The 25,514-nt window shown below is 65.1% G+C and overlaps 1 protein-coding gene across 6 annotated transcripts in view; it reads left to right on the top strand.

Moving 5' to 3' along the window:
* The window catches only part of IGF2R (insulin like growth factor 2 receptor), a 68,175-nt gene extending 43,390 nt beyond the window's left edge, over nucleotides 1–24,785 (top strand). For 2 of the 6 annotated variants that reach the window (XM_056126041.1, XM_056126040.1), the window contains exons 13-48: nucleotides 597–740; nucleotides 1,297–1,434; nucleotides 1,714–1,861; nucleotides 2,153–2,330; nucleotides 2,632–2,747; nucleotides 3,450–3,618; nucleotides 4,213–4,392; nucleotides 4,708–4,809; nucleotides 5,510–5,611; nucleotides 6,154–6,349; nucleotides 6,961–7,131; nucleotides 7,804–7,947; nucleotides 8,039–8,214; nucleotides 8,524–8,611; nucleotides 8,840–9,073; nucleotides 9,333–9,463; nucleotides 9,563–9,660; nucleotides 10,101–10,237; nucleotides 10,846–11,036; nucleotides 11,454–11,580; nucleotides 12,450–12,569; nucleotides 13,142–13,398; nucleotides 13,660–13,881; nucleotides 14,334–14,483; nucleotides 15,322–15,483; nucleotides 16,120–16,327; nucleotides 16,445–16,591; nucleotides 16,689–16,923; nucleotides 17,185–17,321; nucleotides 17,492–17,606; nucleotides 17,867–18,013; nucleotides 18,217–18,404; nucleotides 20,363–20,549; nucleotides 21,232–21,381; nucleotides 22,327–22,396; nucleotides 22,964–24,785. In XM_056126041.1, coding sequence (XP_055982016.1) covers nucleotides 597–740; nucleotides 1,297–1,434; nucleotides 1,714–1,861; nucleotides 2,153–2,330; nucleotides 2,632–2,747; nucleotides 3,450–3,618; nucleotides 4,213–4,392; nucleotides 4,708–4,809; nucleotides 5,510–5,611; nucleotides 6,154–6,349; nucleotides 6,961–7,131; nucleotides 7,804–7,947; nucleotides 8,039–8,214; nucleotides 8,524–8,611; nucleotides 8,840–9,073; nucleotides 9,333–9,463; nucleotides 9,563–9,660; nucleotides 10,101–10,237; nucleotides 10,846–11,036; nucleotides 11,454–11,580; nucleotides 12,450–12,569; nucleotides 13,142–13,398; nucleotides 13,660–13,881; nucleotides 14,334–14,483; nucleotides 15,322–15,483; nucleotides 16,120–16,327; nucleotides 16,445–16,591; nucleotides 16,689–16,923; nucleotides 17,185–17,321; nucleotides 17,492–17,606; nucleotides 17,867–18,013; nucleotides 18,217–18,404; nucleotides 20,363–20,549; nucleotides 21,232–21,381; nucleotides 22,327–22,396; nucleotides 22,964–23,344 — 5,846 coding nt within the window. In that variant the 3' untranslated portion in view covers nucleotides 23,345–24,785. Of the gene's footprint in view, nucleotides 1–596; nucleotides 741–1,296; nucleotides 1,435–1,713; nucleotides 1,862–2,152; nucleotides 2,331–2,631; nucleotides 2,748–3,449; nucleotides 3,619–4,212; nucleotides 4,393–4,707; nucleotides 4,810–5,509; nucleotides 5,612–6,153; nucleotides 6,350–6,960; nucleotides 7,132–7,803; nucleotides 7,948–8,038; nucleotides 8,215–8,523; nucleotides 8,612–8,839; nucleotides 9,074–9,332; nucleotides 9,464–9,562; nucleotides 9,661–10,100; nucleotides 10,238–10,845; nucleotides 11,037–11,453; nucleotides 11,581–12,449; nucleotides 12,570–13,141; nucleotides 13,399–13,659; nucleotides 13,882–14,333; nucleotides 14,484–15,321; nucleotides 15,484–16,119; nucleotides 16,328–16,444; nucleotides 16,592–16,688; nucleotides 16,924–17,184; nucleotides 17,322–17,491; nucleotides 17,607–17,866; nucleotides 18,014–18,216; nucleotides 18,405–20,362; nucleotides 20,550–21,231; nucleotides 21,382–22,326; nucleotides 22,445–22,963 lie in introns of all 6 variants that reach the window. The other 4 variants (XM_056126038.1, XM_056126037.1, XM_056126042.1 and 1 more) reach the window with 3 other exon arrangements.
* Nucleotides 24,786–25,514: the final 729 nt, after the last annotated feature.

Raw genomic sequence — 25,514 nt, 5'->3', positions numbered from 1 at the left:
GTGCCCTTGGCTGGAGGTGACCGGAGAGACAGGCCCGGGGGGGTGCAGAGGCCGGGGCGCTGCCTGGCACCATCTCCCCGGCTCCCATCCACTAAGGGAATAGCCCTGGGGGTCTGACCTCAGCCAGGAGCTTCCTTCTCCCCCAGAGAGACCAGCTTCTTCCTGGTGTCCGGAGGACTGGGCCGCCGGGTGTCCTGACGGCCCTTGTCACTGTGTCCACCCGCCCATGGTTTTTCTGTTTTGCTTCATTTTTTGGTTTTTGAGCCACACTTGGCGGTGCCCAGGGATCACTCCTGGCGGGGCTGGGGGGGCTCTGGGGTGCTGGGGGTTGAGCCCCAGCCCACCATGTGTAAGTAAGGCAAGAGTTCTGCCCACTGCATGCGTTCCCCAGCACCCCTCTGCTTTTTTTCTTCTTTGACGCATCCTCTGGGAGTTCTTGGGGCTACCCGCTTGCCCCCCACCCTTAGGAAAGGGCTTGCGGGAGGCCGAGTTTATGTGTTTGTGTCCCTTGCGGGGGGTGTTGACCGTTGGTGATCAGGCGCCATCTCCTGGCCCCCTGTCCCTTGCCCTCATTCTTCTCCGTTTCTCTTTCCCAGATAAAACTGGAAGTAAGAATCTGGGCCGATTCCTGTCCTCTCCCATAAAGGAGAAGAGGAACATCGTCCTCTCCTACTCGGACGGGGACAGCTGCGGGCAGGGCAGGACCATCAGCTCCAACATCACCCTCGTGTGCAAGCCAGGTAGAGTGGCCGTGCAGGGCGGGGGCAGGCGGACACTCGGCTGTGTCCACGGCCGCCAGGCTCCGGGCTTCAGAGTCGGGGAGGGCGTGGTGGGTAGCCGTGCTGGACTTGGGGGCCAGATGGGGGTCCCGTGACCTCACCTTATAGACTCTGGTTCTCAGAGGGTCCCTGTGTCCCTGCCCCTCCGGACGCAGCTGGGGGTGGGAGTGGGTCCCCCGTTCCTTGGCCTCCATCAGGGCTCAGAAACTGGCCCACGACCCTTTCTGGATAGCGTGTGGAGGGGGTGTGTCCACTGCCTCCTGCCCCCTCGCCCCTCTGCCCGGGCTGTTGGCTCTGGAGAAAGCCCCAGCACAGTTGAGGGTGTTATTAAAACTTCAACGTTAAGGCTCCCATTTTGGGATACAGTAGAAAGCAGGCCACCGAACGGGAGGGCCGGTGCGTGCCAGAGTCTGAAAGGCTCCCTCGTCCTGGCACGAGGCTGCCCGCCAGCGTCCTGCTGGGGCCCTAAGGCCCGTGCACGTGTGTAATGGCATGTAACGGCACCGTCTCCCCGCAGGAGAGCTGGAGAGCGCCCCCGTGCTGCGCTCCGTCGAGGAGGACGGCTGCTTCTACGAGTTCGAGTGGCACACGGCCGCGGCCTGCGTACTGTCCCGCACCCAGGGGGACAACTGCACCGTCTTTGACCCCGAGGCAGGTGGGTGCTCGGCCTCAGCCCTGCAACGTGGATGTGTCTTCTCAGGGGTCTGAGATGGGTGGGGCAGCCCTGGGCTCTGCAGCGGCCGGGGTGGGGAACGGCGTGCGGCTGGAAATGGCCTTTGGAGTGGCCTTCTTTGGTCATTTGCCCTAGAGTGCTGGGGGCAGGCGTGGCCCCTGCTCCCCACCCGCTGCTGGGGCCGTGTCCATGGAGGCTCCGGCCGGGCAGCTCCCGGGTCCCCGCCCTGACCGTGCCGCCGGCCTCACCTCTCCCTGGCAGGTTTTTCTTTCGACTTGTCCTCCCTCAAGAAGAAGAATGGCAGCTACAAAGTAGAAACGTCCAAGTACGACTTCTACATCAACGTGTGTGGGCCGGTGACCGCCGGGGCCTGCCAGGCCGGCTGGGGCGCCTGCCAGGTCGCAAAGAAGTAAGTGGCGCTGCCCGGGGCTGAGCCGCCTTTCAGGAGGCCCGGGGGTGGGGCGGGACAGCGGGGTGTCTCTGGCCGAGCCGCCTCTCGGGGAGGGTGGTGGGCGGGGGGCGGGGGGAGCGGAGGGTGTCTCAGACAAGGGTTGGCACCGCCCTCCGCCCTGCTGCCACTGACTTTGCGTCTGTCTGGGCGCGGGGCCGGTTTATGGGGCTGCCGAGGGTCGGGGTGTCGGTGGGGCGGGCCTCTTCCCTCTCCGCGTGGGGCCCGTGCCGAGCGCCTGTGGCTTTGCAGTGAGAAGAAGGTGTGGAACCTGGGCATGAGCAACTCCAAGCTGTCCTACTACGACGGCATGATCCAGCTCAGCTACAAGAACGGCACGCCCTACAGCGACGGCCGGGCCGCGGCACGCAGCACGCTCATCACCTTCCTGTGCGACCGGGACGTGGGCGTGGGTGCCCCCGAGTACCAGGTGGGCCGGGAGGAAGGGCGAGGGGGGCCAATACCCCGGTGGGTCGGGCACCGGGGCATACAGCCGCTGTTCCGCTGGCCTTCCCGGCGCATCCTCCCCTCCCCGTATGCTGTGCCTGGTGCAGGCCTGTCCTGGGCTCAGTGCCCGGCTTAGGGGCAGCTCTGGACCCCGTCGGCTTGTCAGGAGTCGGGGGGCACAGGCCGTGGGTTTCCTCGTTGAGTGCTGGGCAGCGGGCCGCCTCCTACCTTCTCAGCAAGCCCTTTCGGTCTCTCCCACCCCCCACCTCTCCCATGTCCCCCAGGATGAGGACGACTCTGCCTACAACTTCCGCTGGTACACCAGTTTCGCGTGCCCCGAGGAGCCCATGGAGTGCCTGGTGACCGACCCCACCACGATGGAGCAGTACGATCTGTCTAGGTGAGCCTGGCTGAGTGCGCAGGCCTCATGAGGGGGCCGTGTCGGTGGGAGCCCCGTCTGGGCCGAGGCTAGTTCTGGCTCCCCCCCTTCTTTAGCTCCCACAGAGCAGGGGTGTCCGGGAAGTTAGTTCTTGAGCCTCTGGGGCAGAAGCGAGAGACAGTGTTGGGAGCAACAGCACAGCAGGGAGGGCACTGGCCTTGCTTAGGGTGGACCCGGGTTCCGTCTCCGCCAAGCCCACGTGGCCCCCTGAGCACCGCCAGGAGTGGTCCTGGGCACAGAGTCCAGCATCGCTGGGTATGGCCCCCAAACAAAAGGCAGAGTCTGTAATAGGAATATTTGCGTCTCTGGTGCCTCTTGGTCATCCTGGCATCTGGCGTGTGGGGGTCTGTGGGCCGTCACGTGGGCACCGCTGATTTGAAGCCACTGGGACTAGTAGAGCTGCAGGGCCAGTTCCGGATGGGCCAGTGCCCCGGTTTTGTGCTGGCTGCTCACCCTGGGACTGACCGAGTGCACGGGGCTCAGGGGTGGCTCCTTCCCGGGACGTCCGTGTTTCTCTGATGACACAGAAACAGGCGTGACGTGTGTCCCCTCGTTGCCCCTTTCACCTTGCTCGGGGATGGACCCCGAGGCGCACCCATGTGGGGTCAGGGGCTCCCACCTGGCCCCGTTCCCGGCCTCTCAGCGCCGCCCCTGTGCCTGCAGCCTGGCGAAGTCCGAGGGTGGCGCCGCGGGCAACTGGTTCGCCATGGACAGCGCGGGCTCCCACAGCTCCTGGAGGAAGTACTACATCAACGTGTGCAGGCCCCTCAACCCCGTGCCCGGCTGCGACCGCTACGCCGCCGTGTGCCAGATGAAATACGTCATCGAGCAGGTGAGCCCCGCAGACACCCAGCCCGGCCGTCCCCGCTGGGGAAGCCCCTGTGACTGGACTGAGAAAGGCCCAGCACCGGTGACCTCGTCGCCGAGCGTGTCCCGTCATCCGACGACTGAGCGCTCCACTGCCCAGGCCTTGGGGTCTCCCCCTGCTCTGGGCCCTGTGGGGAGGGTCTTAGCGTTTTCCCTGTGTCTCACACAGCAAGTCAGGACTGGGCTTGAGGTGGCCGCGGCAGGCCGGCGCGCGCCCCCTGGTGGACAGTGCCCTTCCCGAGCCAGTGGGCGGGTGCCGGAAGCCCAGGGCAGAACCGGCTCTCCTGACTCCTGGTTCTGTCTGCAAACCCGCTGCCATCCGGGACCCCCCAGGCCGTGGGTGACGGGAGGACACGTTATCCTGGTCTCCCCACGACACCCCCCCCCCCCGCCCCGGGCCACAACTCTGGGTCCTGTCTTTTCCTTTCGTAAATTTGAAGTGGAGAAAGACCAGGCTCTATGGGCGCGCGTCCCCGTGACGTGGGGTCCCCGGGATGGAGCTGTCTGGGTATGTGCAGCGAGCTCCAGCGGGTGGCGCTGACGATATGTGTGTGCGCAGGGCACGTACACGGAGGTGGCGTCCATCAGCAACCTGGGCTCGGCCTCAGAGGGGCCCTTGGTGGAGGAGAGCGGCAGCCTCCTGCTAGAGTACGTCAACGGCTCGGCCTGCATCACCAGTGACGGGAGGCTCACCACCTACACCACCCGCATCCACCTCGTCTGCTCCCGGGGCGGCCCGGTAAGTGCGGCTGGCTGCTTTTGCCCCTGCTCCCTGGGCGGGGCTCCAGCATGCCCAGGGCGCTCCTAGCCCCCCCATGTTCCCTCTGCCTGTTGCTGTGGATGTTCTGGATAGTTCTGGGAATTCTCTTGAATCCCTTTGTCCACTTCCTGTGGCCCTCTGTGGCCAGAGCTGTGAGCAGGCGTCATCCATGTGGCCGTGGGCGCACCAGCCGTGAGCAGATGATGGCCTTAGGCCCCTCCTCCGTGCAGAGGCCCCGGGTCCCGTCCATCCCCGCGGTCTGCTGACGCTCGCTGCCCTGTCCTCACGCTTCAGGTCACTCACCCCATCTTCTCCCTCAATTGGGAGTGCGTGGTCAGCTTCCTGTGGCACACGGAGGCCGCCTGCCCCATCCAGGTCGCCACAGACATCGACCAGGTGCGTGTGTGGGGCTGGGGCGGGCGTGCACGTCTTGGGGCTCCCTTCGCTCCCTGCTCTGCCTCCCAGCCTGTCCCTGGGCACCCACCTCGTGGACGTTCTGTGCCGTGCTGCCCAGCCCGCCCATGGAGCTTTCACCCGAGTCTTCCGACGTGGCCATGGCTCTGTGGGTGGTGGCCCGCTCTGTCTCTGTCCAGTCTGGCTGAGCCCTGGCATTGCTGCCGCCCTAAGGCGCGTTGGCCAGTGTTTCTAGGGTAGGGACCGTGTGCACCAGCCCCCGTTTATGTCCTAGCCGGTCCCGTGTAGCTGGGCCCATGTATGTCCTAGTGCGTCCCATGTGGATGGGCTCACGTGTGTCCTAGCAGGTCCCGTGTTCCAGGGTGACACCATCTGTGGACACGGGGACGGGCTTTAGCATGCGGGTTGAGCCCATGCTCTGAGCGCCTGTCCGCTCAGTGCTGGCTACACACACCCGTGTGCCCTCCGTGGCCTTCGGTTCCCTCTGCCCTGGCTCGGCTGCTCTGGATGCGGGAAGCAGGGCGGCCTAGCAGCAGCCTTGGCGGCTGTGGCGCCCCCTCTGGGGTCCGACATGACCTTGCTCGGGGCACCGTGGATGGGTCTGGTGGTGGCACTGTCACACGGGCCGGCTTCCCCCGGGGCGCCTGCGTGACGGTGCTTCCGGCCCCTCTGCTCCCCGCAGGCCTGCTCCATCAGGGACCCCAGCAGCGGGTTCGTGTTTGACCTGAATCCCCTCAACAACACCCAGGGATACGTCGTCTCGGGCATCGGGAAGACGTTTCTGGTGAGACTTGGCTGGGCGGGTGGCAGCTGGTGACCCAGGGGAGCTGTGTGGGTCGAGACTGCGGTTCGGGAAGGGCGGGGTGGGGGAGGTGCCTGGGAAGAGGAAGGCAGGGTTGGGGGGTCCGGCCAGTAGTGTCCTTAACAAGTCCTCTAGCTAGAGCAATGTCTCTGGGTCCTTGAGGACCACTGGTGAGGAAGTAGCATCCTCGTTGCCCTGTGAACGGCGATGCCAGGCAGCATTGTCACAGCCCGGGGTGGCGTCTGGGTGGCCGCCCCATGTGGGGGGAGTGGGGAGACGGAGAGGAGGACGCGGAGCCCTGTGGACAGCAGCTGGGGGAGGGACACATGGCCTGACGCCTCTGCTCTCTGGGAGCTCTGTGTCCCCTGCCCTCGCCACCACCCACCCGTGGAGCCTCAGGTGGGCACTGAGAGCCGCGGCTGGTGGCCTCGTGACCGTAGTCGCTTACCCAGGGTGCCGTGTGCCTGGCAGGGGGTGGCGGGGTGGGTGCAGGTGCCCGGCCTGAGCGCCCCGTTCGCCCACAGCTCAATGTGTGCGGTACCATGGCCGTGTGCGGCTCCTTTGACGGCAAGCCGGCCTCCGGCTGCGAGGCCGAGACGCCCACGGACGAGCTGAAGAACCTGAAGCCCGTGCGGCCTGTGGGGCAGGAGAAGAGTCTGCAGCTGTCCCCCGAGGGCTTCCTGTCCCTCACCTACACGGGGCCCCCCCACCCTGGCCAAGGTGAGCCCCTGCGTCCCCCTGACCCAGGCTCCCTAGGGAGCAAGGGGCATCGGCATGGTTCGTCTCCGAGTGGACACTCCACCCTGCATCCTCCCCGCAAGCCAGAGGGCGGGTAGGGCAGGGACAGTGCCCTGGTGGCGTCCTGTGGACTGTGGTCCCAAGACCCGGGGCTGGAGGCTGTGGCCCCCTGCAGGGGCGGCCCCTGGGACAGACTCAGGCACACGGCTGTGGCGTCCGTGGAGCGTGCCCTTGGCAGCCTTTTAAAATTTTTTTCTGGCAGGAGGCCACACCCAGCAGTGCCCAGGGCTCACTCCGGGGCCGCCTGGTGCTGGGGAGTGAACCCGTGTTGGCCACTTGCACTGGCCGGCGCCCTGCTTGCTGCAGCCCGCCTCGCCTCAGTTGGCATGAGCTGCCTCTCAGGCCCCGTCTGCACCCAGAAGGACGTGGCCCCTCGCCCTCCCGTCTCTGCCACGGAGACTCCCGAGCTGGTCCTGACGCTCTCGGAGGGCGCTCGCTCACCCGCTCATCCCTGTGAACACGGTCGTGGAAATCACCGCCCCCCCCTTCCGGGCGCACGGTTCTAACCCCCTGTCCCGCCCCTCGCCCCGCAGGGACCTCTGACACCTTCGTCATCCGCTTCGTGTGCAACCCCGACGTCTACCCGGGCAGCCCCAAGTTCCTGCACCAGGACATCGACTCCCACCTGGAGATGCGCAACACCTACTTTGAGTTCGAGACGGCGCTGGCCTGCGTCCCGTCCCCGGTGGACTGTCAGGTCACAGGTGCGGGCAGGAGGGGACGTCCGCTGTGTGTGCGGGCGGGTCACAGGCCCACATGCTCTGCCAGCCACGTGCACGCTGCCTTTCTCTGAAGGCGGGTCTGGGGGGCAGCAGGTTTTGGGGCACTGCCCAGGCGGGCGCTGAGGGCAGGGTCAGGCGGGAGGGGTGCAGGGAACTAGCGGGGTGGGGGTCCGTCTGCACAGGAGACTGGCGCCCTTCATGCAGGTGCACTCGGGCCTTGCTGAGCAGGGTTTTCTCGGGGCCACGGGACAGCCGCCCTGACATCATGTGTGTTCTTTTTTTTTTTTCTTTTTGGGTTACACCCGGTGATGCTCAGGGGTCACCCCGACTCTGCACTCAGGAATTACTCCTGGCCGTGCTCGGGGGACCATATGGGATGCTGGGAATCGAACCCGGGTCGGCCACATGCAAGGCAAACGCCCTCCCTGCTGTGGTATCGCTCCAGCCCCCTGACATGAGCCTTCAAAGGCCCGACAGTGTCCTGCAGGCCTCCGCCCACCCCGGGTGCAGCCCTGAGCCCCCCGTGCCCGAGGAAGGCAACCTGCAGGCCGGGCCCCGCGCCCCGCACCGTGCTGTAGGCTCACCCCAGCCTGGGTCCGTGGCGGCCTCCAGTGCAGCCCGGCAGGCCCTGAGCCCCTTTTTCCCGCGCCCTAGACTCGGCGGGGAACGAGTATGACCTCAGTGGCCTGAGCAGAGTGAGGAAGCCCTGGACGGCCGTGGACACCTCGGACGGCTCGGGAAGGCGGACGTTCTACCTCAGCGTGTGCAACCCTCTGCCCTACATCCCCGGCTGCCACGGTGCGAGGGCCTCCCCTCCCCCCGTGCTCCTGCTCCCCTCCTCCCCTGCACCCCTGTGCGCCCACGAGCCACGTCTCGCCGTTCCTTGCAGGTAGTGCCGTGGGCTCGTGCCTGGTGTCGGATGAGAGCAGCTGGAACCTTGGCGTGGTCCAGGTCAGCCCCCAGGTCACGGCCAACGGCTCCCTGAGCCTTGTCTATGTCAACGGGGACAAGTGCGGGAACCAGCGCTTCTCCACCCGGCTGACGCTGGAGTGCTCGCAGATCTCGGTGAGCGCCCCCCCGCCCCCCCCCCATGGCCCCTCGCAGCCCCCTTCCCCCCAGCCACAGCGGTGGCCAGCCCCAGTTCCATCCCTGACACCACTGGTGGTCCGCAGGCCCCCGGGTGATCCCTGAGTGTGCTGTCAGGGTGGCCCCAAAGCCAGAAGAGAAAGTCCTGGGCCGGTGGCTCCTGGTGGTCTTGGGGAGCCAGACGGGGCCGGGGACGGATGTGGGAGCCCCTCAGCATGGCCCATCCGGCTCCCCCCTCCGAGGGTCCCCTGGCCCGGCCGTGCTCACTCAGGCCCCTTCTCTCTGCAGGGCTCACCCACGTTCCAGATGCGGGACGAGTGCGAGTACGTCTTTGTCTGGAGGACGGTGGAGGCCTGCCCCGTGGTCAGGGCGGAAGGTGAGAGGCTGCCTCGCCCCCCACGCCCCCACCCCTGTGCCCGTAAAGGGGAGCGGTTCTGCAGATGCAGACATAAACCCGCTGGTTGTTGCGGAGACCCTGAGACGTTTCCCGGGGCTCCCCGAGAGCCCAGACCGGAAATGGCCCGGTCCAGTGGGAACCAGTTCCGCTGGACCCGGGGGCTCTCCCATGCTGAGCCAGGCGCCCGCTTGCTCTGCCGCTCCCCAGGTGACAACTGTGAGGTGCGCGACCCGCGGCACGGGAACCTGTACAGCCTTCGCCCGCTGTCCCTCAATGACACCATGGTGCGCGCCGGCGAGTACAACTACTACTTCCGCGTGTGCGGGCAGCTGAGCCCCGGCCTGTGCCCCGTGGATGGCTCCGACACGGACAGGGACACGTCCAAGGCCATCGCCTCCTGCCAGGAGAAGCCGGGCCCACTGGGCTTCCACAAGGTGGCAGGTGGGTGGCCTCCCCACGCCCAGGAGCTGGGCCCCCTCTTCCTTCCCCCTTTCTAGAACGGAGCAGGAAGCCGTGCGCCCACCCAGAGCCGGCTCCCCCGTCTGCTCACACCTCTCCCCCCTTTGGGGAAGACCCTCAGGCTGGGTGGGGGCTGCCTGGGGAGGTGCCCGGGGCCTTCTCTCGTGCGGCCACTCTGTGCCAATGCTGCCGCTGCCGTGGGCACGAGGCGGGTCCGGCTGACCAGCTGGCCCGTGCGCAGGCCTCGTCTCGCAGAAGCTGACCTACGAGAACGGGCTGTTGAAGATGAACCTGACCGGGGGCGAGCCGTGCCACAAGGTGTACCGGCGCTCCACAGCCATCTACTTCCACTGCGACCGCACCACTCAGCGGGTGAGCCCACGGCCTGCCCGCCGGGGAAGGGGAGGGTGGTGGTGGGGGGGGGGCGGGCACCGCCTGCCCAGCTCTGACCCCACGCCCCTGGCCCCGCAGCCCATGTTCCTCAGGGAGACGACCGACTGCTCCTACCTGTTCGAGTGGCGCACGCAGTACGCCTGCCCGCCCTTCGACCTCACCCAGTGCTCCTTCAAGTAAGTTGCCGGACGTTGTTAGGGAGTCCCGAGCCGGGGCCGGTACAGCTCGGGACCTGGGGCATGCGCGAGGGCTGTTAGCTTCCAGCAATGCTTTTCCCCTGTGCCATGTTGTCGTGTGTGTCCCTTGAACCCCATGGGGTGTGGCCCTGTGGCCCCGACCCCCGCGTCCTGCTCATGGCCCGCGCTGTCTACGGGCCGGTGCTCTGCCCAGCCTGGCTGTGTCTGTGTCTGGTTTTCGTGGTCCCTCTCCTTCTCCTGCCCCTTGTGAAGGAGTGAGCTCTGCTCGTCACCTGGCCTGCTCCCAGGGGGATGACACTTGTCCTGCAGGGCCCTGTGTCCCCCACCCTTGCCGCAGGGGGCGCCCGTAAGTGTGGGGAGGCCTCCTGAGGGGGCTGTCGTGTGCCGGCCCTGACCCCGTCCTGTCACCTCTCCTGCAGGGACAAGGACGGCAGCACCTACGACCTCTCGTCCCTATCCAAGTACAGCGACAACTGGGAGGCCGTGACGGGGACGGGCTCCACCGAGCACTACCTCATCAACGTCTGCAAGTCCCTGTCTCCACAGGCCGGCTCTGGTGCGGGTGCCCGGGCGGGCGGGGACCCCTGCTCTGGCCCCAGGCCGTGGGAGGAAGCCTTGGGTTCTGGTGGCCTTCCAAGCAGCACCCCCCTCCCCCATGTGCCGGCGGGGTGGCTTTAGGGTTCTGGCTTTCGGCTGCAGATGCAGAGACAACTTTTTATTTTTATTTTTTTCATTTTGGGTTACACCCAGCGATGCTCAGGGGTTCCTCCTGCCTCTACACTCAGGAATTAATCCTGGCGGTGCTCGGGGAACCATACGGGGATCGAACCTAGGTCGGCATCGTGCAAGGCAAATGCCCTGTCCGCTGGACTCTTAGTGCGGCCCCTACAGAGACAAGTTTTGTCCTCAGCCACCTACAGTTGGGGTTCTCCTCCCTGTGGGGTGCCCGTGGCCACCCAGCTGGTCCAGACTGCCTGAGCAAGTGCACAGTGGGCCAGAAACTGGCTTCTGGAATCTTCCAACTCCACCCCTGCACAAATGCCGGCTCGTGGAAATGGGCTTAATGCACGGTCTTGGGTCTGTCGGGGGCTCAGGAAGGGCCCGGGTCTGGGGTGACCCCCGTCCACAGCTGCTCTGAGCAGCTGCTCAACCCTTCCTCTGCAGAGCCCTGCCCACCTGAAGCCGCCGCCTGCCTCATCAGCGACTCGCGGCCCGTGAACCTGGGCCGGGTGCGGGACGGGCCACAGTGGGACAATGGCGCCACGATCATCAAGTACGTGGACGGCGACCTGTGTCCAGACAAGATCCGGAAGAAGTCCACCATCATCCGCTTCACTTGCACCAATGGCCCCGTGGTGAGCGCCCTCTGCCTGGGTCCACGTAGCACCTTCCCCCAGCCTCTGGGCTGCTCTGAGCTCCTGAATGCCAGGGGTCCTCCCCCTCCCCCCTCCACCCCTGGTCTGAGTAGTTTCAGGGGTCCGGATCCGTTCAGGGCAGTGCCAGGCTGGAGCCGCCACTCCCCAGCATCTCCTGCCACTGTGCAGCTGCCGGGACCCAGGGGTGTGCCCAGAGGTGCTCCCGGCAGGGGGGAGGGGGACCCCCAACACTCTGTCTCCCAGCCCCGGGTCTAGTCTGTTTGTCTCCAGAACCTTCTCCCTGCCCGTTCGTGGGCAGACCCTGCTGGTCCCGCCCCAGCTCTAGGCGTGTCCAGCCCTCACCTTCCCCGGGGGCGTTGGGGACCTGGGGCTGCAGCCACACGCCTCTGCTTGCAGAGCTCCAGGCCCCTGTTCATCAGCGCCGTGGAGGACTGCGAGTACACCTTCTCCTGGCCCACGCCCGTCGCCTGCCCCGTCAGGAGCAACGTGCACGACAACTGCCAGGTCTCCAACCCCATCACAGGTGAGCCGCACGGCCGACCTGTGCTGTGCCATGCCCACGGGGAGACTCTCTGACACACACACACGGTGATACCTGACATGCCCATGGGACACCTACACACACACTCAAGCAGAGGTTGATAGTTGACATGTCCACTGGATACACCAGATGACCCCGACACACACACACACACAGACAGTGATACCTGACACGTCTACGGAACACACACACTTGGTAACCCTGACAGGCCCACAGGGATACACACCCGGGTGACACCCAACCTGCCCACAGGACACACACACCCAGGTGACACTGACGCCATGAGGACACACACACAGTGATACCTGACTTATCCACAGGACCCACAGAGACTCACCGACACAACCAAGGTGACAGGTGACACTGAAATCACCCATAGCGACGCCCTGCACACTCATGCTGACACCTGACAACACCCATGACAACCAACACCCACAGAGACTCCAACCGACTGTCAGTGACGCCTGACACACTCTCGGGGACACAGCCACCCTGGCCCCACAGTGCGGGCGCTGACCTCTCACACTGGCCTGGCCAGGCTGTCCCTGTAGGAGACACTTGGCCTCCCCAGGCTGGTGGTGACGCCCATTTCTGTGCTGTCCTGCTGCTCTGACTGGTGGTGGCATTGGTGACACATTCTCCTGCATTCACGTGGGTCCTCCAATGGGACAGGAGCCTTCTGGGCCTGGGGGCACTGTGGCCATTCTTGTGGGGACACTCAACCTGCACCCAGCCGGCCACTCTGGTGCTGTGACCCGCGTGCATGGTCAAGAGGCTGCGTGAGGCCTCGATGGTGGCCACGTTCCCGTGCGACACGTGTCGCCCTGGAGTCACCCAGTCTGTCTCCACAGGACATCTATTTGACCTGACCTCCCTCAGCGGGAAAGCGGGCCACACGGCTGCCTACAGCGAGAAGGGGCTCGTGTATCTCAGCATCTGTGGGGAGAACGAGAACTGCGCCCCCGGCGTGGGTGAGTGCTACCCGGAACCCACACACCCAGCTGGTCTCAGCCGGTCCCAGCTAGCCTCAACTGGTCCCAGCTAGTCTCCGCTAATCTCAAGCATTACCAGCCGGTTTTGGTCGCTTTCACTTGCTCTCAGCCGATCCCAACTGGTCTAAACTCGCCCCAGCTAGTCCCTGCCGGTCCCAGCTATTCTCAGCTAGTCTCAGCCAGTTCCAGCTAGTCTTAGCCAGTACTGGTTAGTATCAGCTAGTGTCTCAGCCAGTCCCAACGAGTCTCTTTGCTGGTCCTAGCCAACCTCAACCCGTTCTGGTCTCAGCCTGTCCCAGTCAGTCCCAGCCTGTCCCAGCTGGCTGTGGTCTGTGACAGGGAAAGTGGGCAGGGCCTGGGTGGGCTGGGGCAGATGTGGACATGTATGGTGGAGAGAACACACACACACACACACACACACACACACACACACACACACACACACAGCGCGCCTCTTTTTTGCAAGGCTGGTGCTCCAGAAAGTTCTGGGCCACGAGTCGCTGGGTGGCTGGTGCCCTAACCACGGTCCCCGTCCCCTCCACATGCCACAGGCGCCTGCTTTGGGCAGACCCGGATCAGCGTGGGCAAGGCCAACCAGCGGCTGACCTACTCAGACCAGGTGCTGCAGTTGACGTACGAGGGCGGCTCCCCGTGCCCGTCCAAGACAGGCCAGACCTACAAGAGCATCATCAGCTTCGTGTGCCGGCCCGAGGCGGGGCCCACCAACCGGCCCATGCTCATCTCGCTGGACAAGCAGACGTGCACGCTCTTCTTCTCTTGGCATACGCCCCTGGCCTGCGAGCAGGTGGTGAGTCGGCCCGGCCTCACCTGGCGAGACCCCGAGTCTCCGCGTCCTGCCGACCTTGGCCACCTGCATGCTGGGAGCGTCCGGGGATGCGCAGCCGCCCTCGCTGCCTTTCCTTGATGATGGTCACGGGGGCGAGTCCTGGAGCTGCACGTACAGTGCCTGTGCTCAGCCGTGGGAGCCCCTGCCGGGCCCCCCGTCACCCGCTGTTCGGGGAGCCCGCGGGCCCGGGAGCCGCTCCCCACAGACTCCTGCTTTCCGCAGACCGAGTGTTTCGTGCGGAACGGCAGCTCCATCATCGACCTGACCCCCCTCATCCACCGCACCGGGGGCTACGAGGCGTACGATGAAAGCGAGGATGAGGAGCACTCCGAGGGGTACCCCGACTTCTACATCAACATCTGCCAGCCGCTCAATCCCATGCACCGCGTGGCGTGTCCCGCCGGCTCCGCCATCTGCAAAGTGCCCGTGGACGGTGACCCCATCGTGAGTGTCCGTGCTGCCGCGTTCCCACCCTCGTCTGCTGAGTTCTTGAATGAGAGTTCATGTCCTGGGCCGAGACTAGGGCTGACAGGGCATGTCACATGGGCCCAGCTGAGAGGAAGACCCTAGAACCTTCTCGACACGATTGGAGAGAAATTTGTGGTGCTCTGAGTTCCGGGCTTTGTGTTTGAAATAGAACTTTGTCCCTTTTCAGAAGGCTTAGAGCTGCTCACTGTTGACGTACAAGCTGCTGTGTGCTTGTGTCTGTGTGTGAGTGTGCGCGCGCGCGCGCGTGTGTGCGCGTGTGTGTGCGTGTGCATGGCATTCGTGTCTGTGCTCAGGCGACCCCGTTTCCGTAGCTGCTGCTGCTCCCCTTCGGAGCTCCCGAGCCCTGCTGTCTGTCCTCAGGAGCAGTCTGTCCCCAAAACGCCGTTGGCTTTTTGCCTGTCTTTCAGGATATCGGCCGTGTCACAGGCCCCCCAATCCTCAACCCCATAGCCAACGAGGTCTACCTGAACTTCGAGAGCAGCACGCCCTGTGCCGCGGACCCCTCCTCCAACTACACCTCCCTCATCGCCTTCCACTGTAAGCGGGGTGTGAGCATGGTAAGTGGTCGTGGCGCCCACTGGGAGCTGAAACAGGGTGTCCTGCTGCGGTCAGGGGTGCCTGTGGGGGTGAGTGCCGAATGGGAGGGAGAGAAAACGTAGTGCCGCCGGCCCTCTGCGATCCCTGCCCTCAAGGGTGGGCCGGCAGCTGCTGGCCCAACGTGACAGAGTGTGATGAGGGTGACAGAGCCCCGGTGTGCTCCAGCCAGAAGGGGTGCTGTATCTGCCCCGCCCTCCGTCTGCACACTCACACAGTCGCTGATCGGCCCCGGGACTTGGTCTGTACGTGGCTTCTTTTCCAGAAAGTTCCTTTAAAGGCTTCTCTGGTAAGCCCATGACTGGAGCGCATGACGGGCTCTGGTGGCCCTGGTGTGGTCAGGTTAAGTCAGGCAGACACGCAGGTGGGCAGACACTTGGCTTGGCCTTTTCTGGCTTTGGGGGAAGCGCTTTTCCTTGGCTCGTAGAACTCGGGGACCACCAGGCAGCTGCCCTGCTGGGGTGGGGGTGGGTGGGCTGGGGCCTGGCCCTGCCCTGCCAGGGGCTCCGGCTGCCCTGCTGCTACCCTCCTTACTGCGGGCCCGTCTACCTGGCACTGTGGGACTCAGCGTCCCAGAGTCTCACAGCCACCGCAGGACGTGGCTTCCTGCCCCACGTCGCCTGTCAGGGTGGTGCCCTGCTGTACTGTAGCCGGCTCCTTCCCAGCCGGGAAGGGACCACCGACGAGCTGGAGGATGGTGTTGGGTGCCCCCCTGGACGTTGCCTGGAGCTCCTGGTGGCTCCTGAGAGCCTGGGAGCGGAGCGGGAGACGCCCGCCCAGACCTCCGTGTTCCTTCCGCAGGGCACCCCAAAGCTGCTGAGAAACAGCGACTGCGACTTCGTGTTCCAGTGGGACACGCCGCTGGTATGCCCCGACGAGGTGAGGACAGATGGCTGTGCCCTGACGGACGAGCAGCTCTTCTACAGCTTCAACCTGAGCAGCCTGTCCAAGAACATCTTCAAGGTGTGTGCCCGTGTGCGACCACCAGTGGCGCTGCTGCACTGTGCTGGGAGGCCACCAGGGGGTGGTGCTATATACTGTGCTGGGGGCCACCAGGGACACTGCTGCACTGCACTAGGGGGCCACCAGGGGCCGCTGCTGCACTGTGCTGGGAGGCCACCAGGGGGCACCCCTGCACCATGCTGGGGGGTCGTGTTCCCTGTTTCTGGGGTCACCCGCGCTGTGCCCCTGGCTCTCAGCACTTTGGACGGGTGAGGTGTCTTGAGGTCAGAGCTGGACAGAAGCCCCCAGAGCCCCCAGGGCTATGTCCACTGACTGGGGCTCATGGGCACAGCTGGGAGAGCCCATCCCAGCTCCTGATAGGTGCAGGGCATGAACCCTGCAGCACAGGGAGGGGCCATGGTGGTGTCCGGAGTCCTCCAGTGCCCGCTGGCCGCCCCCTCCTCACCTCTCCTGGGCTACCCGCTGGGCGGCCCGGGGGACCAAGATACAGGTGGGGCTTGACTCCTGGGCTGCTGAAGTCCCCTGGACGCTGCAGTATGTGCTGCCACCAGGAGGGGGCGCAGGAGCTGAGGCGGGGAAGGGTGCAGAGGCGCCCAGGGGACCCCCAGCCAGCCAGTGACGCAGGTGTCCCTGCAGGTGACGCGGGACTCGCGCACGTACAGCGTGGGGGTGTGCACGGCAGCGGCTGGCCCCGAGCAGGGGGGCTGCAAGGATGGCGGTGTGTGCCTGCTCTCGGGGAACAAGGGCGCGTCCTTCGGGCGCCTGGCGTCCATGCGGCTGGACTACCGGCACCAGGACGAGGCGGTCATTCTGAGCTACGTCAACGGGGACACCTGCCCCCCAGGTAGCATGCTGCGCGGGGCTGCGGGGGACCGCCTGGCAGCGGTGCCCGATATCGGGGTGGCGGGGGCGGGGGGGGCCCTGGGCGCCGGGGTCACGTGACTGCGCCCTCCGCCCGCAGAGACGGAAGACGGGGAGCCGTGTGTGTTCCCCTTCATCTTCAACGGGAAGAGCTACGACCAGTGCGTGGTGGAGGGCCGGGCCAAGCTCTGGTGCGCCACCACCGCCAACTACGACCGCGACCGCGAATGGGGCTTCTGCAGACACCGTGAGTGGGCTGGGAGGGACTGCCCGGGGCTGGGGGGGCGGTCCTGGCTGTCTGTGTGGCCCACACTGACACCCCCCCCCCCCCCCCCCCCCCCCAGTCACCAGCCACCGCACGTCGGCCATCATCTTCAAGTGCGACGAGGACGAGGACATCGGGCGGCCGCAGGTAATGAGCGAGACGCGTGGCTGCGAGGTGACGTTCGAGTGGAAGACCAAGGTGGTGTGCCCGCCGCGCAAGATGGAGTGCCAGTTCGCGCTGCAGCACCACACCTACGACCTGCGCCCGCTGTCCTCGCTCACCGGCTCCTGGCTCTTCAACTACGAGGGCACCGCGTGAGTCCCGCGTCCGCGTGCCCAGTGCCCGCCGTTGGCCCGAGCGGCGGCGTCCAGGGCTTGGGGCCAGGTCCTGTGGTGCCAGCCCTGGGGCGCTGCCATGGGGCGCGGTCCGCGCTGCCCCCTCCGCCAGCCGCCACACTCGGGCCCTGCTCTCCCTGAAAGTCTGTTTTGGCTGCCCTGCCTGGGTCCTTGGGGTCGGGGGAGGGGGGTGCTGCCCTGTGACCAGCCTGACCGCCGCCCGTGCCCACTCTCTCCCAGATACTACGTCAACCTGTGCCGCGAGGTGTTCCGGGGCCCCCCGGGCTGCTCGGAGCGGGCCAGTGTGTGCAGGAAGACCCCCGTGGGGCGCGTAGAGGTCCTGGGGCTCATTCACACCCAGAGGCTGGACGTCGTGGGTGAGGCCCGGGCCGGGGGCGGGATGCCAGGCGGGCTGCCCTACGTTTGGCAGATGCTTCTCCCGGTTGGGGTTCTGGGGTCACGCCTTCGCTGGGGCACCCGGTTCTCTGCGTGTGATCAGGGGCTGCGGGGCTGCCCGTGACATGGGCGGCGTCCTCGCTGCTTTCAGACGACAAGATCATGGTGACTTACTCGCGGGGTCACCCGTGTGGTGAGAACAGGACGGCGTCCACCGTCATCGAGCTGGCCTGTGCGGGCACAGTGGGCAAGCCGGCCTTTAAGAGGTGAGAGTTGGGGGTTGGGGCATCCCGGGGGGCCGGTGGGGGGGGGTAGGCCGTGCGTGGAATGGGCGGGTACTGAGTGTCCCGGGGTCTCTTGCTGTGCACAGCCATAGCGGCCACGGGCTGAGTGGACATCGTGGAGTGAAAGGGCCTCAGTGGGGGTCCACAGGGCACCGGGCCAGCCCTGGCTTTGCAGCCACGTCTCTGGCCGGTGGTGGCGTAGGCGGTGGCCGCTGAGGGGTTCCCCATCCTCTCCCCCACAGGTTCGACGCGGATAACTGCACCTACCACTTCAGTTGGGACTCGCGTGCGGCCTGCGCCGTGAAGCCGCGGGAGGTGACCATGACCAATGGGACCCTGACCCACCCGAGCACTGGCAAGACTGTCAGCCTTGAGGACATCTACTTCAAGTGAGCGCCGGGGCGCTGCCTCCTCCCCCCTTCCCCCGGCCCTCCCCTGGGCTGGAAGCCCCCAGACCTGTGCCGTGGTGGCGTGGCGGCCCCGGGAAGGCCCATCTCAGCGGCCACCTGGGCAGTGGGGGGATGCGGGGTCTGAGGAACCAAGGCCATCCTTGGGGTGCAGGACTGAGCCCCCCTTCCCTCCCACCCTGCAGGCCCTTCAGTGCCTCTGGCGACATCCGGCCCAACGGGGACAAGTACCTGTACGAGATCCAGCTGTCCACCATCCAGAACTCCTCCAGCCCTGACTGTGTGGGGGCCAGCGTGTGCCAGTTGAAGCTGGGCGAGAAGCGCTTCAGCCGCAAAGTGGGGCTGCCCGCCAACACCAAGTACTACCTCCAAGGTGCCTGTGTACTTCACGGCCCCCGGCTTCTCCCCAACCTTCTCTGGGCCGGCGGGGGGCGGGGGATCGTGCCCGGAATGGGTGGGTGCACCAATCCACCGGGACACCCAAGGAACTGACCTTGAGCCTAGGGGGACCTGTGTGCTCTCTGGCACCACATGTTCCATGAGCACTGTGCCAGGAGCAGCCCCGAGCACTGCCGGCTGGGCCTCTAGTGGAGGACGGCCTGGGCCCGTGCTGGCCCGTGGGGTCTCCTGGCTCAGATGGGCACCTCCAGTCCTACCTGAGCTGGCGTGCTTCGATTTTAAACCACTCGCTCGGCAAATGCTGCCCGTGGACAAGGCCTTGACGTTGTGAGAAAAAAATGTGTCATTTACACAAAAAGCGGAGTGTATGTGGGAGGAGATGCAGCCCCACGGCCCGTGGAGCCACACACACCTGCCGCCTGTGGGCTGGCAGGGTGAGGCCGCTGCTGTCGGGCAGACGTGGCCAGGGCAGCCCCAAGTGCTCGGGCCTTTCCTGTCCCCTTCTGGACGTGGTGACGCTGGGCTTAGGCCAGTCCTGGGAGCCACTGACACCCACTGCTCCCCGAGAACCTAGCCCTGGGGTTCCTCCTCGGACAAGCACGGCCCACTCGTACCCAGGTTCTGCCAGTGCCGTCCACGGCCAACCAGACGCTTGTCAGGTTTAGTGTGCGCGTGTGTGTTGTGTGGGTGGTGGGTGATTGTGTGCCAGTGTGTGTGGGAGTTGAGCGTGTGCACACGTTGATGTAAGTCTACATCTGTGAGTGTGTGTGGGGCGAGTGTGTATGTGTGTGTGCGTTGGAATGTGCATGTCTGCTAGTGTTTGTTGGCGTGTGAGTGCATGTCTGTTGTGTGTGTGTTGGTATGTGAGGGCACGTCTGTTGTAGTGTGAGTGTGTGTTGGCGTGTGTGTGCATGTCTGACCTAGTGTGTGTGTTGGTGCATGCGCACAGTGGACAGATCTTACTCTGCTCCATCATGTCCCCGAGGCCCCTTCACTCACCAGCCCCAGTGGTCAGTTCCCTTCAGAGATGCTGTTCCAGCTTTCTCTGAGGTTCCTGGGGCCTTTCCTTCCCTGGATAGCCGGGACCAGAAAGCTGGGGCCCGCCTGGGGCTGAGCGCGGAGCTGCCGTTGGCTCCCACAAAGGTGCCACATCCTTGCGTGGCTGTAGCCATGGCCGGTGCACGTGAGAGCACAGGCCTCTCCCCAACTCTGTGGCACCCTGGCAGTGAAGGGTGCGGTGAGTCCCTGCCCTGACCCTGAGGCATGAGCTTGCGGAACCTGCAGTGCCGAGTGCCAGAGCCTGGAAGGGGCAGCAGCCACCTTGGCCCTTGTCTGTGGAACCAGGTCACATGATGGTCCTGGCCACAGTTAGCGACCACACAGAGCCGTGACCGGGGAGCTCTCCTGCACCCCGGGCCGTGGGGTCACTGGGTGCCATTATGCAGGCTGGCTGGGCGGTGCAGTTGATGAGTGATGCCTCAGTGGGCTGATTGCTCTTCAGTTGATTGGTTGGTGATGGGTTAATCAGTGCATCAGCTGGTTGGTTGGTTTGCTCATCAGCTGATGGGTGGATTGATTGACTGGTTCAGACTGATGGGTTTGTTGATTGATTGGCTCATCAGCTGATGGCTTGGTTGATTGATTGGTCCATCAGATCATAGCTTGGCTGGTCGTCTGCCTGCTTGGCTGTGGATGTGGTCAGTCTTGGTCTCCTGTGGGTCAATCCCAGGCAGCTCACTCTCCTTCCGGATCGCATTACCAGCCGGGGCAGAGACCAGGCCCCATCTGGGCTGGTCTTCCTTCTCTCCCGCACGCTCACACTGGGAATGTCTCACCAGGGGTCAGTCCGTGCTGACTTCCTGGGGTGTGGGACTGGACCCCAGGCTTGGGGGAGTGGTGGGTGTGTCCTGAGCCCCGTCCCCTTCTCCACAGATGGCGATCTCGATGCTGTGTTTACCTCCAACTCCAAGTGCGGCAAAGACCGGAGCAAGTCTGTCTCCTCCACCATCTTCTTCCACTGTGACCCCCTGGTGAAGGAGGGGACCCCCGAGTTCAGCCACGAGACTGCCGATTGCCAGTACCTCTTCTCCTGGTACACCTCTGCCGTGTGCCCCCTAGGGTGAGTGGCTCGCTCTAACGCTTTTTTCTGTCCCACTGTGGGAGTCGTCTCAGAGTCTTGGGTGTAGTGCGTGAGGGCCATGCATGGCCATGGCGGCCCTTGACCAGCTGCGGGGGTGCTTCCCAGACCCAGGCTATGACCTTGGCTAGGACCAGGTCATCTGTGATGTGTAGGCCTGCCGTGCCTGGTGCTTTGCTGGGCACCAGGCTCGGCTTTCAGTCCAGATCCCCCGACTCGTTCACCAGTGCTCTGGGGGTGGTGTTCTGGGGGTGTTCCCGGGCGCCCGGGAAATGAGCAGGAGTCCAGGAAGTGCCGGGTTCGGCCTCGGGGCTCTCTGTGCTCCCGGGTTACCTGCACCCCCTTGCACTGTCGGCCGCGTGCGGGGCTGAAAACTAGAAGCCCCTCTGGCTGGAGCAATAGTGCAGCGGGCAGGGCATTGGCCTCGCATGTGGCCGACCCAGGTTCAGTCCCCGGCGTCCCATAGGGGTCCCCCGGGCACTGCCAGGAGTGGCCCCTGAGCGCAGAGCCGGAAAGCTAGAACCTGCCCCGTCGGGGACGTGCTGCGGCTCTACGCGCCCTTCTAGGGCCCTGGGGGCGGCCCCTTCCTGGGCTCCCGCTGCCCCCACCCCCTCCCACCCGCTTGGGGAGCCACGGCTCACTCGCCCGCTCTGCTGCCTTCCAGGGGCGCCATCGACGGCAGCGCGGCAGGGGAGGAGCCGCAGCGCCGGGGGCTGTCGGAGCGCAGCCAGGCCGTGGGCGCCGTGCTCAGCCTGCTGCTCGTGGCGCTCACCGCCTGCCTGCTGGGCCTGCTGCTCTACAAGAAGGAGCGCCGGTGAGAGTGGAGCCTCGGGCCTGCACCCCGCACCCCGGGCGGGCCTGACCCGGGCCCCGTCTCTGCCCGGCTTCCCCCTCTGCTGGGCCCCTGTGCCCGGCCCCTTTATTCCAGCTCCCTGCGGCCCCCGTGTTGGCGTCTGTGTTTCCACAGTGGCCTGACGGGCCGGGGGCGGCCGCCCAGGTCTAGCCCTTCTGCCCCTGCTGCCCCTCAGATGGACAGAGTCCAGTTACCCATGCCCGCCCGGGCAGAAGTGCATGCTGGCCAGCGCCTGTGGACCCGTCCCATGCAGTGTGGGCACCTGTGTGCCCGTCGGGCCCCTCCCATACATCTATGGGCACCTGTATGCCCGCCCGAGCCTGTCCCACACATATGGGCACCTACCTGCGTGCCCGCCCGGACCCCTCCCGCACACCTATGGGCACCTCTGTGTCCGCCTGGGCCCCTCCCATGCATCTATGGGCATCTGTGTGCCCGCCCGAGCCTGTCCCACACATATGGGCACCTACTTGCATGCCCGCCCGGGCCCCTCCCACACACCTATGGGCACTTGCTGCCCAGGCCCCATCCCCTCGTGTGAGTCTGGCCATGTTCGGTCCCATGAACACGAGTCTGAGTGCCCCAGCACCAGCTGCCCCCGCCGTGCCCTTGCCATCTCCCGCGTGGCTGTGGCAGGCCCAGTGCCTGGGGGAGGCAGACAGAGCCAGGGGCCATCCCCGCCCCGGGGGTCCCCTTAGCTCCCCGGCCCTGCCAGGCCCACTTCTTTCCCCGCGGACTGGTGGTGAGTAGCGCCCAACGGAGACCCCCCTGCTGGCTGCTGTCCCCGAGCCGCCAGCCAGGCCCTCCTGGAAGTGGCTCGCGGCCGCGTGGGGTCTGCGTGGTCGTGGGGCGCGGGTGCCTGGGTGCCCCGCGCCGCCACGCCGGGTAACGGGATTCCCCCTGTAGGGAAACGGTGATCAGCAAGCTGGCGGCCTGCTGCCGGAGAAGCACAAACGTGTCCTACAAATACTCCAAGGTAAAGCTCGGCGCCGACGCCTCGGGGTGGCCGCCTCCCGTCCCCCAGGTAGGGCTCTGTCGCTGTTGGCGTGTCACGGGGCCGTGGGGCAGAAGACGCCGCCGGGAGCGAGTCGTGCAGACAGAGGGGCCTGGCCTCTCCTCCTGCCGCGCCTTTTGCGTTTGGGGTTTCAGTTTTTTTCCCTCCCGTCTCGGTTGCCGTCGTTTGGAGTTTTTAACCGCCTCTGGGCTCCCCGTGGGCGGTGCCACCTGGCCTGGGAACGTTGGGCATGTCAGGGGCTTCTGCGTCCGCGTGGTGGCCCTCGGCCCGAGTGGAGGCAGCATGGTGCCCGGCCTGACGCGGGCAGAGCCGTGTGGCTGGGCCGGTCTGGACTGTTTCTAGAACTTTCCATGCGGCCTGAGCTGGGAGCCTGCCCGCCCCTGCGGCCACGGCTGGGCGGTGTGGTTGGGGGGGCGGCCCGTGAGCATGGGGCTGACGGGGCTGGAGTGGGGGGGTGGGGGTTGTGCGGGTGGAGGGGGCGCCTGGGCGCAGGGGAGGCTCCCATGGGGTCGACTTCGGGCCGTGCAGGTGAACAAGGAGGAGGAGGCCGACGAGAACGAGACCGAATGGCTGATGGAAGAGATCCAGGTGACCACCCCCCAGCCCGCCCGCGACGCCCCGGAGAATGGCCACATCACCGCCAAGCCCGTGACGGCCGCGGCGCTCTCCTCCCTGCGCGGGGACGACCAGGACAGCGAGGACGAGGTGCTGACCATCCCTGAGGTGAAGGTGCATGCGGTGGTCCGCGGGCCCGCGGCCGGCGCCGAGGCCATGCCACCCCGCCCGGTGCCGGCGTCCGACCGCCTGGGCCTGGTGCAGGGCGAGCGGGTGCGCCGGGCCCGGCCCCGCAGCGCCCACCCGGCCGCCGCCTTCCACGACGACAGCGACGAAGATCTCCTGCACATCTAAGCCCCGCGCCTCCGCCCGGCCGGCCGGCCTCGCCACCCCGCGCCAGGCACCTCCAACCAAATAAGACTTTCACCGCGACGCCCATCAGTTTTTTGCCTTTAACAGAAACCGTCTCCAAAGGGAAGAGCTTTCGTGCGGGGAGGGGACAGGGGGAGGCCAATGCCGCTCGGGTGCGCCCCGAGCGTGACCATCAGGTGAGGCATCGCCCCCGGCTGGGGGCTGCCCTCAGAGCCAAGGCCCTTCGACGGCCTCTTGCTTGGCGGCCTCTGACCTCGAAAGTGGCCGCGTTTCCCGCCCTCCCGCCAACCGACGTTGTCAATTACTCAGGTCTGCAGAAAAGGAAACGCACATGCACACAAACGACGCGTGCACACACACCTACACACACGTGCACACACACACACCCAGACATACACACACCCAGACATACACCCAGACATACACGACGTGCACGCGCGCACACACACACACACACAGACAGACGCACGCACAGACACACCAGGCTCTGCCTACAGCAGCAGGGGGAGGTACCGTTCGTCCACGGGCAGGAGAGGGAGCTGGGGTTGCCAGGATGGATTCCGACGAGCATATGAAGTTCGGACCTGGTCAATAATGTAGCCTCTAAGTTAGAATACTCGGTTCTGTCTCTTTTTTTTTTTCCTCTTTCGCTTTCTTTCGCAGGGAGCGCGCGGCCTGCCGCACCTGGTCCCGCCCATGGCTCAGGCCCCGCGGGGGGGCGTGGGGGGGCCAGGGCTCACCTGCTCCTTGCCTTTAGTGAGTTAACGGCTGCGCCTTTTGCATGACCTCTTCCGACCCTACGTGCCCAGAGCACATGTATCAGTATTTCCTCACCAGGCGGTGAACTCATACGATCCACCCAAAGATTGAGTCTTTTTTTTTTTTGATTGTTATTGTTCCTCTTTTATCGTTTTTTGAATTTTTTTTAATCTGTGTGTATCAGAGAACGGAGGTGAGTCCCGTCCTGGCGGCGCCTACGCCGGCCCTGGAACCAGGTGCTCTCTCTCATGCTTCTCGCCATACCAACTTTTACTGTGTTTATCAACCGCGTGACCTATAAGAAGCCTTAATTTGCACAGCGCGCGCGTACAGGCGCTGTGGCCGCAGGTGGGCCACCCGCGCCCCGGACTCGGTCCCCACGCCCTATGGGGGGGGCAGGGGGCGGGCCGGGCACAGCCGTGCAGGGAGGTGGGACCGAGGTCCTGCCCACCCGGCGGCGGTGGTTCCTTCTCGCATTATAGACTTGTACATAGACCTGAGTCGCGACCCTCCTACAGATACCCGGGTTCGCGCTCGGTTCAGCATACTCGATTTTCAACATGAGTGTATTTTTAAAAATTGATTTCTTTCCTCATTTTTTTTCCAATCAAATTTACTGTATTATGAAGTATTCAACAATTTCAATAAAAAATAAATAAATTATAGATTCGGTGTGCATTTTGTTCCCCGCCGGGCGGCGCAGCACGGGGGCGGGGGTGGGGGGCTGGGCGGGCCCCTGTTTGACGGGTCCCATGAACACGAGCGTCTCCCAAAGCCTCGGGCCCTGTGTTGGGGCTGCCCTAAGTCCCCAGGACGCCCAGTGCCCTGGGTATGCAGCCTGCCTGGGCGCTAGAGCTTTCTGGAGTAAGAGCAGAAAGTCGATGCCCTTCAGCCCGTCGCCGCATCCCATCAGACACTTTCTCCTATGCGGCTCTCTGGGTGCTCCCGGGGCGGCTCCATTCTGGGCACTTGGTCTTCAGGCCTCGAGTACTCAGAACACAGCCCAGTGATACATACATGCTTGTACACATGTGTGCATGTCATGCGCAGTTGCTTTGCCTCTGCTCTCCTTATCTCGACCCTGAAACCTAAAAAAGGAAATCAGCAAGGGCCCTTGCCAGCTGTTTTTTACGTGTAAAATGATAATTGCGTGAAAGTGAACAACTGTGTACATGAGTTACGGTCAGGGATGCCAGGCAGAAAAAAAATAGGCAAACTAAGCTGACGCAGAGTTCTAGAGTATTCTGACGTGCTCTCTGGAAGGTAGTGCATGGGTCCGGCCGCTGTGCCCGTCTGACAGCGCCTGGTGTCAGAGCCCCTTGGCACGTAGCCTTGCTGCCCTTTCCTGGCCATGGTGGGAATTCCCATCGAGAGCCGGGGAGCACCAAGCAGC

The sequence above is a fragment of the Sorex fumeus genome, unplaced genomic scaffold (genome assembly GCF_029834395.1).
Source record: "Sorex fumeus unplaced genomic scaffold, SorFum_2.1 ptg000061l, whole genome shotgun sequence".
Classification (NCBI taxonomy): Eukaryota; Metazoa; Chordata; class Mammalia; order Eulipotyphla; family Soricidae; genus Sorex; species Sorex fumeus.
This window is presented reverse-complemented; position numbering and strand designations above follow the sequence as displayed.